This window comes from Haematobia irritans, chromosome 4, assembly GCF_050003625.1.
Source record: "Haematobia irritans isolate KBUSLIRL chromosome 4, ASM5000362v1, whole genome shotgun sequence".
Taxonomy (NCBI): Eukaryota; Metazoa; Arthropoda; class Insecta; order Diptera; family Muscidae; genus Haematobia; species Haematobia irritans.
The window spans coordinates 221437636-221453422 of NC_134400.1; the positions used below are offsets into that span (position 1 = coordinate 221437636).

At 30.3% G+C, this 15787-nt stretch overlaps 1 protein-coding gene across 1 annotated transcript; it reads right to left on the minus strand.

Annotated features, from left to right (window-relative positions):
* Positions 1 to 8622: 8622 nt before the first annotated feature.
* On the minus strand, positions 8623 to 9792 carry LOC142236005 (uncharacterized). Its single transcript, XM_075307255.1, has one exon. It carries the CDS (start codon positions 9790 to 9792, stop codon positions 8623 to 8625), a length of 1170 nt encoding a protein of 389 aa, XP_075163370.1.
* Between the last annotated feature and the right edge of the window lie 5995 nt (positions 9793 to 15787).

The window sequence follows — 15787 nt, forward strand, 5'->3', positions numbered from 1 at the left end:
CAATCCTTTCAAAACTTGTTAGAATATAGGAAAATTGCCTACATATCTTTTATACCTGTAATCGATACCTGTCATCGATGTAATCGATTTGTTTACGCGTGGGTTGTTTTTTAGTTGGAATCGCGTTGTTATGGTATACTGAGAGATTGTTACAAATAATATAGTAAATTAATATAATAAAAACAAATAAAATATATAAAATATTTGTTATTTTGAATTAGTGAGAAAAATGTTCGTTTTTTGAAAATTGGTTTATAAAAAAAGAAAACACCAGCAGTATAACAACCCCTTCATTCGACTTCATTTTGGAATCTTCAATTAACAGGTAAAATTCAGTGACGGTAACCTTTTGTGAAAAAATTGGTTTAGGATTTTTTTGTTTATATTTGTAGGTATTGAAATTTTAAAAGGTGGACAAAATTGCTAGGCAGCAACTTTTTCAAAGTGAAAGGTAGTAGAAGAAGAAAAAAATGTGTTTTAATATTTCAAGGCCAGTCGATGCTGTTGATTCTAAATAAATATATTTAATATATTAATAAAACATGTCTTTTATTGAAGAAAAAATTGCTTATATAAATACATAAAATTGTATTTAAAAACGAAGGTAAGCAGTTCTAAATTTGAAGTAAAAGGTTTACCACAAATATCTAAGATTTGTCCAAATGAATGAAAAAAGTTCAATAAAATAATTCCATATATGAATTCAATTCAGTTAATGTTTTTCATTCTGTAGTATAGTGGTACATAAATATAGGAAAATATTAACTAATATATGGAATGCATTCTACCTAATTTCTACGAAAATCACATCGTTCAAACAAATAAAAATGTCTTTGCGCTATACGAAGTTCAACTTTCTTCACAATGAGTTCATTTTACCTTAAAGAAGGGGTCACTTTTTTCTGGGTGCATGTTCCGATATTCGGCATCTCAAATTGCAAGAATTTATTTTTCAATTTTAATTTGAACTTATTATTAAGGAGAACCATATTACCAAAATATAAGTCTATAGGTTTCAGGGTTAAGAAATTATGGCTGAATGAAAAGTTTGTGATTTGCTATTCCGAATTTCGGTACAGGGGGGATAGTCTGTTAAAAACACAACTGGAAGAGTTTACGTTTTTAAAAATGTCAATTATCCCAATCAACATTTTAATTTAATAACACGAATTTAGTTAATCTTTATGTTTCATTCGAGTATATTTTTTTCCTCGGTTTTCGTTAATTTAACTAACGTAAACAAAAAATTATTAGTGTAAAGGAAACTTTCTCCAAACATAATAATTCCATGAACTAAAATAAAGTTAAATTGGCTTTAGTGAAATAGAGAGTTCACTTTTTTTTGAGTGTATACAGTCACAAAATAATTATTTCCAAACGAAATTTGTCATTGTCTTGTCAGTGAGCTAAGCATGGAAATGGGCATCACTCAATGATAAGAGAAATTTTCTCCACAGCTGGTAAAATGCGTTGCATCTGAATCAATTTTGCACTACTTCCATACCCAAAGATAAGATTTTCATTGGCTATACTTTTTTTGCTGGGTACTTACAATGTCGTTGCACGAAGATCTTTTATAAGCCACATTAAGCTGCCCCGGAAAGGGTTCCACAGGAAATAAGGTGACAAAAATTCCACAATCTCATATTGATTGAATGAGTGCACGAAATTACTGAGGTAGTACGCCTGGGTCATTTTCTGCACAAAATTTTAATAAATCCAACTTTAGCACAGCGATACGTGAAACTGATCCTCGAGAAAAATAATTGTTTACATAGTTTGAATGATCTGGAACTTCTCTAGGCCAAGGGTTCTGCATTAAAAGCAAAACTATACTGGAGAATAAATGGCCGAAAGTGGTCGAACCAAATTTCAACCGTATCATATGAAATTAAGCTGCTTCGGAAGACAAATCTGAGCTTCGCTTTAAATGGGGGCCATATATAATTGGGGACCAATTTTTGCATGGACCAATTTTTGCATTTATTGACATTGCCTATCAAATTTCAATTGGGCCAGAAATAACAAGTACTTGTACACTGAAAAAAAATCCGTAGTTAAACTAATGCTAAATTTAACTTATTTTTATTGGAAAAATTATTTGTTACAAACAAACAATTGTTTAATTTTTTTTTTTGGAATTTTTTTATATGTTTTTCGAAATTTTCCTTTTGCTAAGTAAACATTTTATGAACTCACCGTGGGTATAAAGTTCAATGACCATACACAGAAGTTCAATAGAAACTAACGCAAAACGAAATATTCGTACGGTTCCCAAAAATAGTAAGAATGAATGGTTAAAATGGTCATGATTTGGCGTCAATGATTTGCTTCTTTTCTTTTAGTTCATTATACCCTGCGCCACACTGTGGAACAGGGTATTATAAGTTAGTGCATATGTTTGCAACACCCAGAGGGAGACGAGATAGACACATGGTGTCTTTGGCAAAAATGCTCAGGGTGGGCTCCTGAGTCGATATAGCTATGTCCGTCTGTTCGTGAACTCATTTTTGTAATCAAAGTCTAGGTCGCAGTTTTATTTCAATCGACTTCAGTAGTATAATAGAAGGGCTACCGCCCCCATTAAAAATATCATATTACAAAGATCGTTAATTTGTTAATGGTGTGTTTAATTATGTGTGAACAAGTGTCCTAAAGAGGGTGTAGGTTTACATTTAATAGGGTGTGCATGCTGCCTTAAAAATATGTCAAGGTCAACGAATATTGCTGCTTTTTATAAACATTTTGATGCATGTGTATAAACCGAGATTGTAAAATCTTACATTTTTAAGAATTTGTTTATTTTTCTTTCTTTGTTATGTTATATAGTGGAGACCAACATGTGTGGTTTAAACTGCAAGACACTGCGTGGACACTGCTGTTTAAGCATGGAAATTAGCATTTAAGCATTTTTTGATAAGGGTATAAACGAGTATGCGCCTGTGTAATGGATTAATTTCTTGGTCTTTGGAAATGTATGCTGCCTTAAAAATATGTGCGCCTGTGATTTAGTCAGAACTCTTCTATGAAGGATAACAATTATGACATTTTAACATATGTGGATGCGTTAAATTGGGAAAATTGAATGTAAAAATAGTATTTATCGATTGAAACTCTTTTATCAAGATCAATGAACAAGGGAAACTATATAAATATTTTTGTGCATGCGTGTGCAGGAAAATTTCGAAGGGGTTTATTTCGTATCCATGTGTGTAAAATCTTACATTTTCAAGAATTTGTTTATTTTTCTTTCTTTGTTATGTTATATAGTGGAGACCAACATGTGTGGTCTAAACTGCAAGATACTGCGTGGACACTGCACTTTCTTGTGTGGAATTCAGCATTTAAGCATTTTTTGATAAGGGTATAAACGAGTATGCGCCTGTGGATTAATTTCTTGGTCTTTGGAAATGTATGCTGCCTTAAAAATATGTGCGCCTGTGATTTAGTCAGAACTCTTCTATGAAGGTTAACAATTATGACATTTTAACATATGTGGATGCGTTAAATTTGGAAAATTGAATGTGAAACTAGTATTTATCGATTGAAACTCTTTTATCAAGATCAATGAATAAGGGAAACTATATAAATATTTTTGTGCATGCGTGTGCAGGAAAATTTTGAATGGGTTAATTTCGTGTCCATGTGTAAACCGAGATTGTAAAATTTTACTATTTGTTTATTTTTATGCCATATAGTCGAAACCATCTTGTGTGGTCTAAACTGCAAGATACTGCGTGGACACTGCACTTTCTTGTGTGGAATTCAGCATTTAAACATTTATTTCTAAAATGTTTTTTAGTCTTCTCTCGAGTCTACCAAGGATTGTTCGTTTACAAAATCGTATTCAAACTGTGTCTAAATATTAAATTGAAGTGAATTTATTCATTATTTTTGAAATTATATATGTGCAAATTAAACCTAAACAAAATAATAAAAACACACACAAAGCAATAAAAATATAAATATATACATATTTACTGTGTTTAAAACTAAAAAAGAAGAAATTAAAGTTAAACTTTTAAAGTGCAAATTAGAACGTAAAAATAATAAAAAATAAGCACCAAGCAAAAAAAAATTTATATATACATATTTACTGTGTTTAAAATTATATAAAGAAATTGAAGTTATATTACAAGTAATTTAATAAAAAAAAAACAAATTTTATAAATATGGATCCTCGTCAAATAAATAATTTCATTGCTCAACAACAAGAGCAAGCTGCATTTGGTCAAGATGGAGAGAGAATAAATTATATTGCTCCTGCGTTTATGATGCCACAATATATACATCAACAAGCGATATATCCCGGTTCTTACGAACTAATTAATCACAATATGTGGTATGCACCACTAAACTATCCACAATATATATACCCTCAATATCCCACCTATCCACAGTATTTCCAAATGCCCATGCAGCCCCAACAACAATGGTCTCACTATCCTCAACAACAAATGTTTGTAAATTCCAACGAATTTGAGTATGGAGTACCACAATGTGAAAATAGAAATGATTACATCCAAGAAGAACAATTTTATAATGCTCCTATTGATATGGATATATGCAGCCAACAAAGTTCTGGTGAAGAAAATATGGAACTATGCAGTCAACAAATTTCTGATGATGTTAACAAGGTTATTGAAGGTAGAGGTCTGGAGTCATACTCTCCTATATCCATGGAATTAAATTCTGAACCCGTTTTAGAATTAAATAATCCAAAGGAAGGAGAAGAAAATAAAAATAACCTCGAAAATAATGACGAAAATGATGAAGAAAATGAAAATAGCCTCGAAAATAATGACGAAAATGATGAAGCAAATGAAAATAGCCTCGAAAATAATGATGAAAATGATGTCTATAATATAATAGAGCGTGCTTTTAAAGACCGCATTATTACATATGGAATACCAAACAAAAAAGATGACTTAATGTTTGAACATTTCTTTGTGGAGATAAAAAACATAATTATGAATTTGCTTGTAAAAAAACTTGAAGAGCATATTATTATAAAATTCAGTATCACTATAATTGGTGAATATATTAAACTTGGTAGTGATACTGAATGTGAATTCAGTATAATGGCACACAGAGCGAAAATGAGTTTGCTCACAAAAGCTGATAACGTTGAGGATCTAATAAAGAAGCAAGTAATAGAAATTATGACAAAGATGTCTGAATTTCAGGAGAGAGACTCTGGATGGTCATTAATAAAAATAGTTCGAGCAGAATTAAATATAAATAAATCTGCTCTGGTAAAAGGATCTCGGTGGATAAGTACCCCAGAAGGTCTCCAAAGGAAGCTGGCATGTTTAAATGTAGAAAACAGCGATGAATATTGTTTTAAATGGGCAATTATATCAGCTATGGATATTTCGGTTAAAAACCATATGCACCCTGAAAGATGTGGAAGCTATCAAATTAATGACATAAGCCATGATATAATAAAACTCCAAACTGGTGTCAATGTCAGTTTTAAAAATATGAGTTTCCCAACACAACTACGGGATATAAAACTGTTTGAGGAGCAAAATGATGTTAGCGTGAATGTATTTGGATTTGATGAAGACATCAATGAGGTAGTGGGACCATATTATTTAACTACAAATGAAAAACAACAACACATAAATCTAATGTTACTGGAAAGAATCGAAGGTTTCCATTACATTTTGATTAGAGATATTTCCAGGTAAGTTATTAATAAACAAATCTAAAAAATTAAATTTCAATTATTTTTATATTTTCACTTTTAAATACCATCTTTAAATTATTTCCTTACAGACTTTTGATAAATCAAACTACAAAATCAAAAAATAAAAGATTTTTTTGCAACTCATGTCTGCAGTATACGTCGAGTCTCAATACACTAAAAAAACACAAATCAGAATGCGGAGGACTTGTGACTGTTATGCCTATGGAGGATAAAGCTGTGTTGGAATTTACCCATCACGAACGGCAAATGGATGTACCTTTTGCCATATACGCAGACTTTGAATGTATTTTACAAGGTATGAATGTAGATTTGAATTCAAAAAGCAGCAATATTCAAAAGCATATACCATGTGCATTTTCATATAATATTGTATGTTCTTACGATAATAATTTAAATATTCTAAAATCACATGTAGGGGAAGATGCTCCCAAAAAATTTGTAGAATCGCTAATTCAAGATGTTGAAAATATACATAATACTCATTTAAAAAGTAAAAGAAAAATGGAAAATTTAACTACAGAAGAAAAAGATGCTTTCCGAAAAGCTAAATATTGTTATATTTGTAATAGACGTCTAAACAATGATAAAGTTCGCGATCATTGCCATCTTTCTGGGAAATATAGGGGTCCTGCACACAATTTGTGCAATCTGAAATATCAAGTACCAAAATTCATACCAATTTATTTCCACAATTATTCCTCTTATGATTCGCATTTGTTTATTAAGGAATTAGGACAGTTATCTAGCAAGATAAAAGTGCTCCCTCTTAATAAAGAAGTTTACATTTCATTATCCCATTTCTCTAAAATGAAAAATGGTGATACAATGGAACTACGCTTCTTAGATACACTCAGATTTATGCCAGCAAGTTTAGACTCATTGGCAAATAATCTTGATGATGACCAGCTACATTCCATAAAATATCATTTTGAATGTCAAGAGCATTTCAATCTCCTCAAAAGGAAAGGTGTTTTTCCCTATGAATATTTAAATTCATTTGAAGTTTTAAATGAAAAACAGTTACCACCAAGAGAGACTTTCTATAGTACTCTAAATAATAAAGAATGTAGTTTGGAAAATTATAATCACGCTCTAAATGTTTGGAATACCTTTAAATGTGAAACAATGAAAGAGTATCTAGAACTATATTTAAAAGTTGACGTTTTACTGCTAACAGATGTTTTCCAACAATTTAGAAGTTTATGCAAAAGAGTGTATAAACTTGACGCTAGTCACTATTATACAACCCCAGGCTTGGCGTGGGACGCTATGCTAAAAAGTTCGAATATAGCATTACAGCTTTTAACAGATGTAGATATGTACAATTTCTATAAAAAGGGAATACGCGGTGGGATAGTACAATGCGTTACCAGATATTGTAAATCTAATAATAAATATTTAAGGGATTACGATGTGTCAAAACCTTCTTCATATATAATGTATTTCGACTTTAATAATTTGTATGGTTGTGCAATGTCACAATCTCTACCATGTGGTGGTTTTATTTGGGTTGAAGGTGAAGAATTCGAATTCCTATCTAATCCTGAAATAATAAAAAAACTAAATTTTGATGGTAAAGTTGGTTATACATTTGAAGTAGATCTCGTATGTCCACACCATAAACACGATGAACATAATGACCTACCTTTTTGTGCTGAAAACAAAAAGGTAGGTCAGTCTAAATGTAAAAAACTTATTACTGATTTTGCTCCAAAAACTGACTATATAATCGACTATAGAAATTTAATTCAATGTTTAGAAAATGGATTGATTTTAAAGAAGGTTCATCGTATTATAAAATATAACCAATCACCATGGATGAAAAAATATATTGATCTTAATACCGACCTAAGAAAACTGGCTAAAAATAGTTTCGAAAAAAATTTCTTTAAATTAATGAATAATGCGGTATATGGAAAAAGCATGGAAAATGTCGATAAAAGGAAGGATGTCAGAATTGTAACCAATTGGGAACGAACGAATCGTAACCATTTGGGGGCAAGGGATTGGATATCTAAGCCTAATTTTCATAGCATTTCGATATTTTCTGAAGATATGGTTGCGATACAACTGAAACGGGTAAAAGTGGTTTACAATAAACCTATATATTTAGGTTTTTGTATTTTAGAAATTTCTAAATGGAAAATGTATAACTTCCATTATAGCATAATGAAGGAAATTTTTCCAAATAATTTCAAACTAAATTATATGGATACCGACTCCTTCATATATTCTTTAGAAACGGAAGATGTTTATGAAGATCTAAGACCACATTTAGAAAAATATTTTGACACTTCCGATTATCCTGCAGATAACCCTTATAAATTTCCCTCAGTAAATAAGAAAGTTATGGGATTTATGAAAGATGAAAATTGTGGACAAATAATGAAAGAATTTGTGGGTTTGCGGTCAAAGATGTATTCCTATTCTATACAAGATGGTGATGAAACCAAAAAAGCGAAAGGAGTGAAGTCGTGTATTATAAATAAATATGATATTAATAAATATAAAGATTGTTTATTTAACAAAATTAATTTTTATGATAATATGTATACATTTAAGTCAAAATTACATCAAATATATACTACAAAATTAAATAAAGTAATTTTAAGTAGTACTGATGATAAAAGATATATCCAAAATGATGGAATAAATACTCTTGCTTGGCATCATTATATTTTAGAAGGTAATAATCCAGATTATGAATTGGATAGATTATTAGAAGATATAGATACGTTAGAACAGGAAGGTAATGAAATTACTTAGAATAAGACTAAATGTATATGGTGTAACAAACCTAGGAAAATATAATATATAAATAAAAATAAATAAACATTTATTTGAAATATTTATGTTTTATTATTTAAAAATCAAAATGATTTGGTAAGTATAATGCATTCTAATATATTTTATAAAATTTTTCTAACAGTTCCACTTAGGGGTATATATTCTATTAAACGATCGTGTATAATAAGACAATATGCGACAGTATTTGCTGGGATTACAGTACTGGTTTCTACTTGTATTTTCAAATCAATGGGGCCACTCTTGGTTGCTTCGTTTTGATTGCTTATATCTACAACAGCTATGGGATTCTCCTTAAATTCACTGAATGATAACAGAGGTTGAGGTTCTTTCATATAAAAACTTTGTTGGAACTTTGCATACATATCATATAGTATAGCATAGCGGTTTTGATTGAATTTCAAATTTAAATCATCATAAGGATAAGTATCAGAATTTAAGTGCACTTTAATATTTGTAAGATTGCAGTGTACAAACTTATTATATTTCTCAAATGCAAATGCAATAAACCTGGGTCTTTCTCTATTGGCGGAAAGTTTTACATTCCAACTGTGTTTGGTTCCACCTGTAAATGTGGGGTTAAAATAACAATCCCAACTTCGGAATGCAATTGGTAGTGATTTCCCATCCTTAATTGTTTTCAAAAAACTAAGCTTTTTATAATCAGATAATTGTATATGTTGAACTTTCCACACAATATTGGTTATCGTTAAGCGAATGTCTTCTTTATCATCTGTTGAGTAACAGACGCTATTATCATTCGAACTACGCAATAGTATTAAATCATGTTTCGCATTACAAATAACTTTATTATAGTCCTCAGCAAACCCTAGTAATCGGTTAAGAGGAATACAAAAGTTAAAGTAATTTTGAGTAAAATCACCATCTATGTTCCATCCAGCGTTAGTCATCATATTATTATCAAATGAATTTAGTGAAATAAAATTTTTTATTTTTGTCGTAGTTCCAAGATATCGGGTGCGATCAATTTCAATTCCATTAATTTCGTATCGAATTTCATCAAACATGTATGCCACACAATTGTTTCTCAATCTGGCACTGGCAACATCTATTCCACTTGCATTTTTTAAGCTTCCTTCAATATAAATATAACTTTCCGATGGTAAAATATATAAGTCTTGGTTTTGAATAGTAATTCGTATTTCATCATTGTTTTTAAAGGATTGTATGTAAGGAACATAGCTGTGATAGTCTCTTTTTATAATATCCTCATCGGAAAATGGTTTTTCAGTTATATTTAAAATTTCAGACATGTTGATTCACCTGTAGATTGATTTCTTTTAAGAATGCTTTATTTTCCTTGGTTAAGCGTGGTCTTTCCCGCTTGACAGTTTGAATAATAGTGTGGGAAATATTTCGTTTATTTTTATATTTATTGTGTGGTTTGATGACGTTGTTTAAATTATCAGGTTTATATTTATATTTATTATAAATTATCATTTTCGTTTTGGACGCAAGTGAATTCGCAATGTAATTTCTTCTCCTCTAAAATTTATTAATCTATCTTCCTGATCTACAACTCGAATTTCAAGAGAACTTATTTCTTTGGCGTTTACTGGTAAATAAATGAGATTTTTAGGTCTTTCAACTATTTTATAGCCGGGAGGTACATCTGGTGAAAATTCATGAATAATATGCGAAGGATGATTATTCATGTAGGATCCCGTTACAATGTTACAATGTAATTGTATTGCATTTACTTTTAAAATATTTACTGGTAAGTTCGAAACATATTTCTTGGCGGGTTCTAATATGTTTCCGTTAAAACCAAAAAGTTTACCAATTGACCGCTTTCGGTTTAAAAATATAGAGTCATGTGAAGATAATATCTCAATTTGTAGAGTATTGTTATTTGCTTCTATTTGTATAGTTTTATTTGGGTTTTTATCCTTATACTTTTTTTTAAAAAAGTTAACTACATCTTGTAGTTCATAAGATCCAATCGGAACTTCAATGGTGTCATCTCCGATATGGAAGAGATTATTATCATTGTCCACGTTTGGAATCGAATTATATGATTGGAAATCAATTAGACAACATTCATACTCATTATCTGATAAGTCTATAGAAGGGGAATAAACTGAATGCAAAGTTGAAGTTTTTCCGCTCAAAGTTAGTGTTCTTAACATAATGAAGTTTGGAATACGAATAAATAAAAACACAAAAGGTACTTAATTTTAATAAATTTTATTGTTTATATAGTAAATTTAGAGTATATTATTTTTATTTATCCAGGAATTATGTTCTTTGGGAAAACCCAACCATTTGACAAAGACGTTATTATCCTTACTTTTTAATATTTTTTCTACAAGATATATATCAGAATACTTTGTTTTCAAAAGTTCTTCTTTATAGAATCCACCTTTTATTGGATTTCCCTTATAATCTTCCAAGAGATATGTAGTTGGATTTGTATTTTGAATAGAGCGTATTTTAAAAATCTCAGTGGTCCAGTTGGGTGTATATCCTTTTTCAAATATATGCTTATACTTGCTAATGCGAACGTGATCTCCAATATGAAATCGTGATGGTTGAAAAATTTTCAAATGATTATACACTGTTTTTAGCAAATATTTTTCATTTGAAGAGTTAACATTGGCAGGAATCATGTTTATGGTGCGATGTTTTTTCTCATTATACTGCTTAACCAAATTTTTGTAGATGTGTAACCATTTGTATGTTCCATTATGACTAAACTCCTTCCACATCATACCTTTTAAAGTTCTATTAAATCGTTCTACAATCGAAGCTTTCATTACGCTGTACGTTGAGTAGTGATTTATTGAGTAGTTTTTCATTAATACATCAAATTCTTTATTAAAAAATTCTTTTCCATCATCAGTTTGTAAGTTTTTAGGTTTTCTTCCAAACTCCAATACTTTTCGAAATGCTTCACACACATCAATAGATTTTTTTGATTTAATGGCTTCAGCCCATGCATACTTTGAAAATGTGTCGATAATAGTAAGCAGAAATCTATATCCATTATTTTGGTTCGAATAAGCACCCATTTCCACTAAATCAGCCTGCCATAGGTCATCAATTCCTTTCATTATAACCCTGCGTTTTTTAAAATTTCTACGAGCTTGTGTATGTAGTTCGTTTACTACATTCCTTTTCTCCATCATTGTATACATTCATACGATATTAAACTAAATTATATGTGTGCTGAGTTATCCCCAAATCTTAAGAATTCAAACAAATCTAAAATTGTGGGTTCAATTTGAGATATTTCTTCCCGAAGTTTTGTTATTTCATTATTTAAATCTCTCTGGAAATCTTCTCGTATGTACTACATTTGTGAATATAAATATGTTTAGTTGACTGCGTCTGTGGGTTCCGTTGGGGGAGCAAGGTTTTTAATTTTTTTATTTTTGACATTAAGGTTGTTATGTGAGTCCAGAGTGATCCCCAAAAATTGCGAAACATTTCGCCGTTGTTTATCCTGGAAAGGTTGCTGATAATGTCCAAATTTGTCAACGGTCATAGGTTTTAAAAAATGTTTTAATATGTTGTTTTCTTTTTCTACTTTATTATATTTGCTTCGCGCAATTCCTCAATAATTGATACAATTTCATTGGAATGATTATTATTACCAGCTTGTTGTGATGCTAACAAGAGCTTCAAACGATCTACTAACTCGTTAGGATCATCCCAATATATATAGGAGGGTTTTTGAAAATTTAATGTCATTAATCCTTTACCAATGTGGGTATCAATTATCTTTTTTATAATATTTTTGTACTTGTACCCTTTGTTTGATTTTATCCTACCATTCGGATCAAAATTTACTCTGTGAGCATTTGTGTTTTTTAATATAGTTTTATAAATATCCAGTTCTGTAGAATCATAGTTTTTAGGATGTTTTGAAAAGAGCAAGTCAAATAATCCTGGTGTAAAATGCCACCGTTGAGTTCCAATAATAATTTTTTCATTATTTACATATAGATCTTGGTTACCAAACTTCCATTCTCCATTTTTATTTATATTAGGTCCAAACACTGTATCCAACTTATTATTTTTCTTCATAAAGGATAAATTCATACTACTCTCATCCTGTGAATAAAATGTTTCATCATCTCCTTGTTCCGAAATTTCTTGTGAGTTCATTTCACCATTATTAGGATAAATTGTACTTTCCATATTAGATTTTTCGCTTTTAATAATATTTCTATCAACAATCTCTTGGTTTTTCGTTTTATGTGGTGTGCTAGTAATAAGACGTTTTGCATATATATTTTTTATCTCCGTATCTTGTTCAGGTTTTATTAAAGAATTATTGTGAACATTTTCGTTTGTTAATGTTACAAGTTTGTTAAGAGGTTCAGTTAAGGGTTTAAATGTATTTTGTAACCCTTTAATTGTCTCTTCCTCACCCATTTTTAGGCTTTGGAACTTTTTCTTCAAAATGTTTCGCGATTTTACTAATTGTTTCAAAATTGATTCTTCCATTTTAACTTAGTTTGTGTTACTAGACATAAACTTCTGTAAGCAAAACCTTAACGTCCTCTATATATAAGAGTGTAATTATAACTAAAGTTGTATAAAAATATCAAAGCCTTTTCTATATCGTCCATTATGGAATTCGTCATCTTTACTAATTACAAGAAAGCCATATTTATCCTTCCAGCATTCACGACAAATATCTACAAATTTTTCCAGATTCATGTCACTCCCAACGTGATCGTTATATATATTTCTCAGATTGCGATCATCCTGTTTGAACATGATAATCATGTTTGCATTATCGCGAATTAGATGTTTCGGAATTCGTGTATAGGTTTGACATAAATAAAAAGAGTCTACATTTTTATGTCGACCCATACAAAAGTATGATCTAATGCTGTTTTGTTTTTCACATGCTACATCATCAAATATTATTATGGAATTTGGTTTTATATTATCTGGTTGAATAACATCAGCATTGTCTGAAAATGTAAAATAACCCATTCCTTTGACAGAAGTAATAAGTTTCTGTAAGTATTCATATTTTGGTTGATATAAAGATTTTGAATAAATATATAAATTTCTGAATTTTAATCCGTTTGCGCTCTCTATTAGACTTATCATAACATTGGTCTTGCCACAATTAGAGGGGCCTACTATCAGAGCTCTAATCGAATTTGGTAGAAGATCACTATGTCTTTTTTTGTGTGATTCTGTGAAATCCAAATTTCTCACCACGATATTTGATTGTTGCTTAACAAGATGCATTTTCATTACTAAACCTTTTATAGATGATTTTAATCTTTATATAAATTTATTATTCATATATTTAGGATAAAATTTAGTATAAAATGATTGTATATAAAAGGAAGGAAGGTATTTCAAAACGGTACGTTCATGGAAGAGGTCTTCTGAATACAATTATAAATAAACTACCCATTGAGCTTCACCTTCCTGATTACCAATTCTGTGGACCAGGTACAAAACTAAAGACCCGTTTGGAAAGAGGGGATAAAGGTATTAACCCATTGGATGAGGCTTGTAAAGTACATGATATTGAATATTCAAAAAGCGAAAATTTAAATCATCGGAATCAGGCTGATAGAGAACTTGCAGAAAGAGCTTGGAATAGAGTCAAAGCTAAAAATAGTTCTATAGGGGAAAAAATTAGCGCCTACGTCGTAACTAACACAATGAAAGCAAAAGCAAAATTTGGTTTAGGAATTGAAACCAAAAAAAAGAAAAATGTTAAAAGTGGTGAAAGATTATTTCATAAAGCAATTAAAAATGCAACTATTGTTTTGAAGAACGAAAAACCATTAGATATAAATAGCGCTATCAAAATTGCCAGAAAAGTTTTTCAAAAATCACTTCATGGAAAAAAATCAAAAGCTCTAATACCAAGAGTTATAAACGTCCCAAAAATTGGTGGATTTCTTCCATTGATACCCATTCTGACAGGTCTTGGAGCATTGGGAGCACTATCGTCTGGAGGCTCTGCCATAGCAAGAGCTATAATTGCTACAAAAAATGCAAAAAAAGAACTTGAAGAGAGTGTTAGACACAATAAAGCCATGGAAGCAATAGCAGTTGGAAAAGGACTTTTCCTCAAACCTTATAAAACTGGATTTGGAATTTATACAAACAATGCTCAAAAAAACTTTTAGAAAAGCTGCCCAAACGAGCACTCACAAATTTTGATTTGAATTGTTTTGGTAAAAAATTTATACCATTTTTTAGAGGAGTTTACATGCGCGATAAGTTACCAAAAACAACCCATAACAGAGAATGTGGTATTATTAACTTGGATACTCAAAATGGTCCCGGTACACACTGGGTAGCTTACAGTAAAAATTATAAAGAAGTCGAATACTATGATAGTTTCGGAAATCTTCAACCACCGCTTGAAGTTGTAAAATATCTTGGGAACAACTTAACTTATAATTATAATAGAACTCAAAATTTTAATACATTCAATTGTGGTCATTTATGCTTGAAGTATCTGCTTCTAAAGAAATATAAACCACCTCCTTGAACATTATTAAAAATGTCAACTTTCAAAAGAGACGATATTGCGGTTGTGGATTTCCAATATTGCCACGGAAATGACAAATGTATATATATGAAGGAGTTATCGTTTATGTCTGGATCTTCTTCAACACCAAATAACTTTTTGTTTCGACCCCCTTTTGATAGCAGAGAGCTAAACAAAGATGGATATAAAAAGAATATTTATTGTAAAAAATTTATCAATGGATTGGATTGGCGAGATGGCTCTTTAGATTATTGCAGTGTTGGTGACGTTCTAGCCCCTCTCAACAAATACAAATATATTTTTCTTGTGGGAAGTGCAAAGAAAGATTTTTTGGAACGTTATATCAACACAACAATCATAGATTTAGAAAATAAAATAAATTTGAAAAAAATTAAAAATTATTTCACCACTTGCACTAATCACAGTGGTGCAATATATAAATGTTCACTCAATAACTTGTTTAAAATTGTTACCTTTGTAGAAAACAATTTTCCCTATATCAAATATTTAGTGGAAGAAAAATAAAATAATAAAACAAAAAACAAATATATTTTTTTTATTTTTTATTAATTTTCTATAGGTTATAATATTTTTTAAAATGACTTCCAATTACAACATACATCAAAAGAAGGAGGGGGAAGCAACGAATTTAATACTTCAGGATTTAAGGATATATTTGATGTTGGATATCGTCTTAACAATAAACAGCTTGGTGACCATCGCAAATGTTCCCTTAATGGACAGTCATCAGGCAACCATCCATAGAT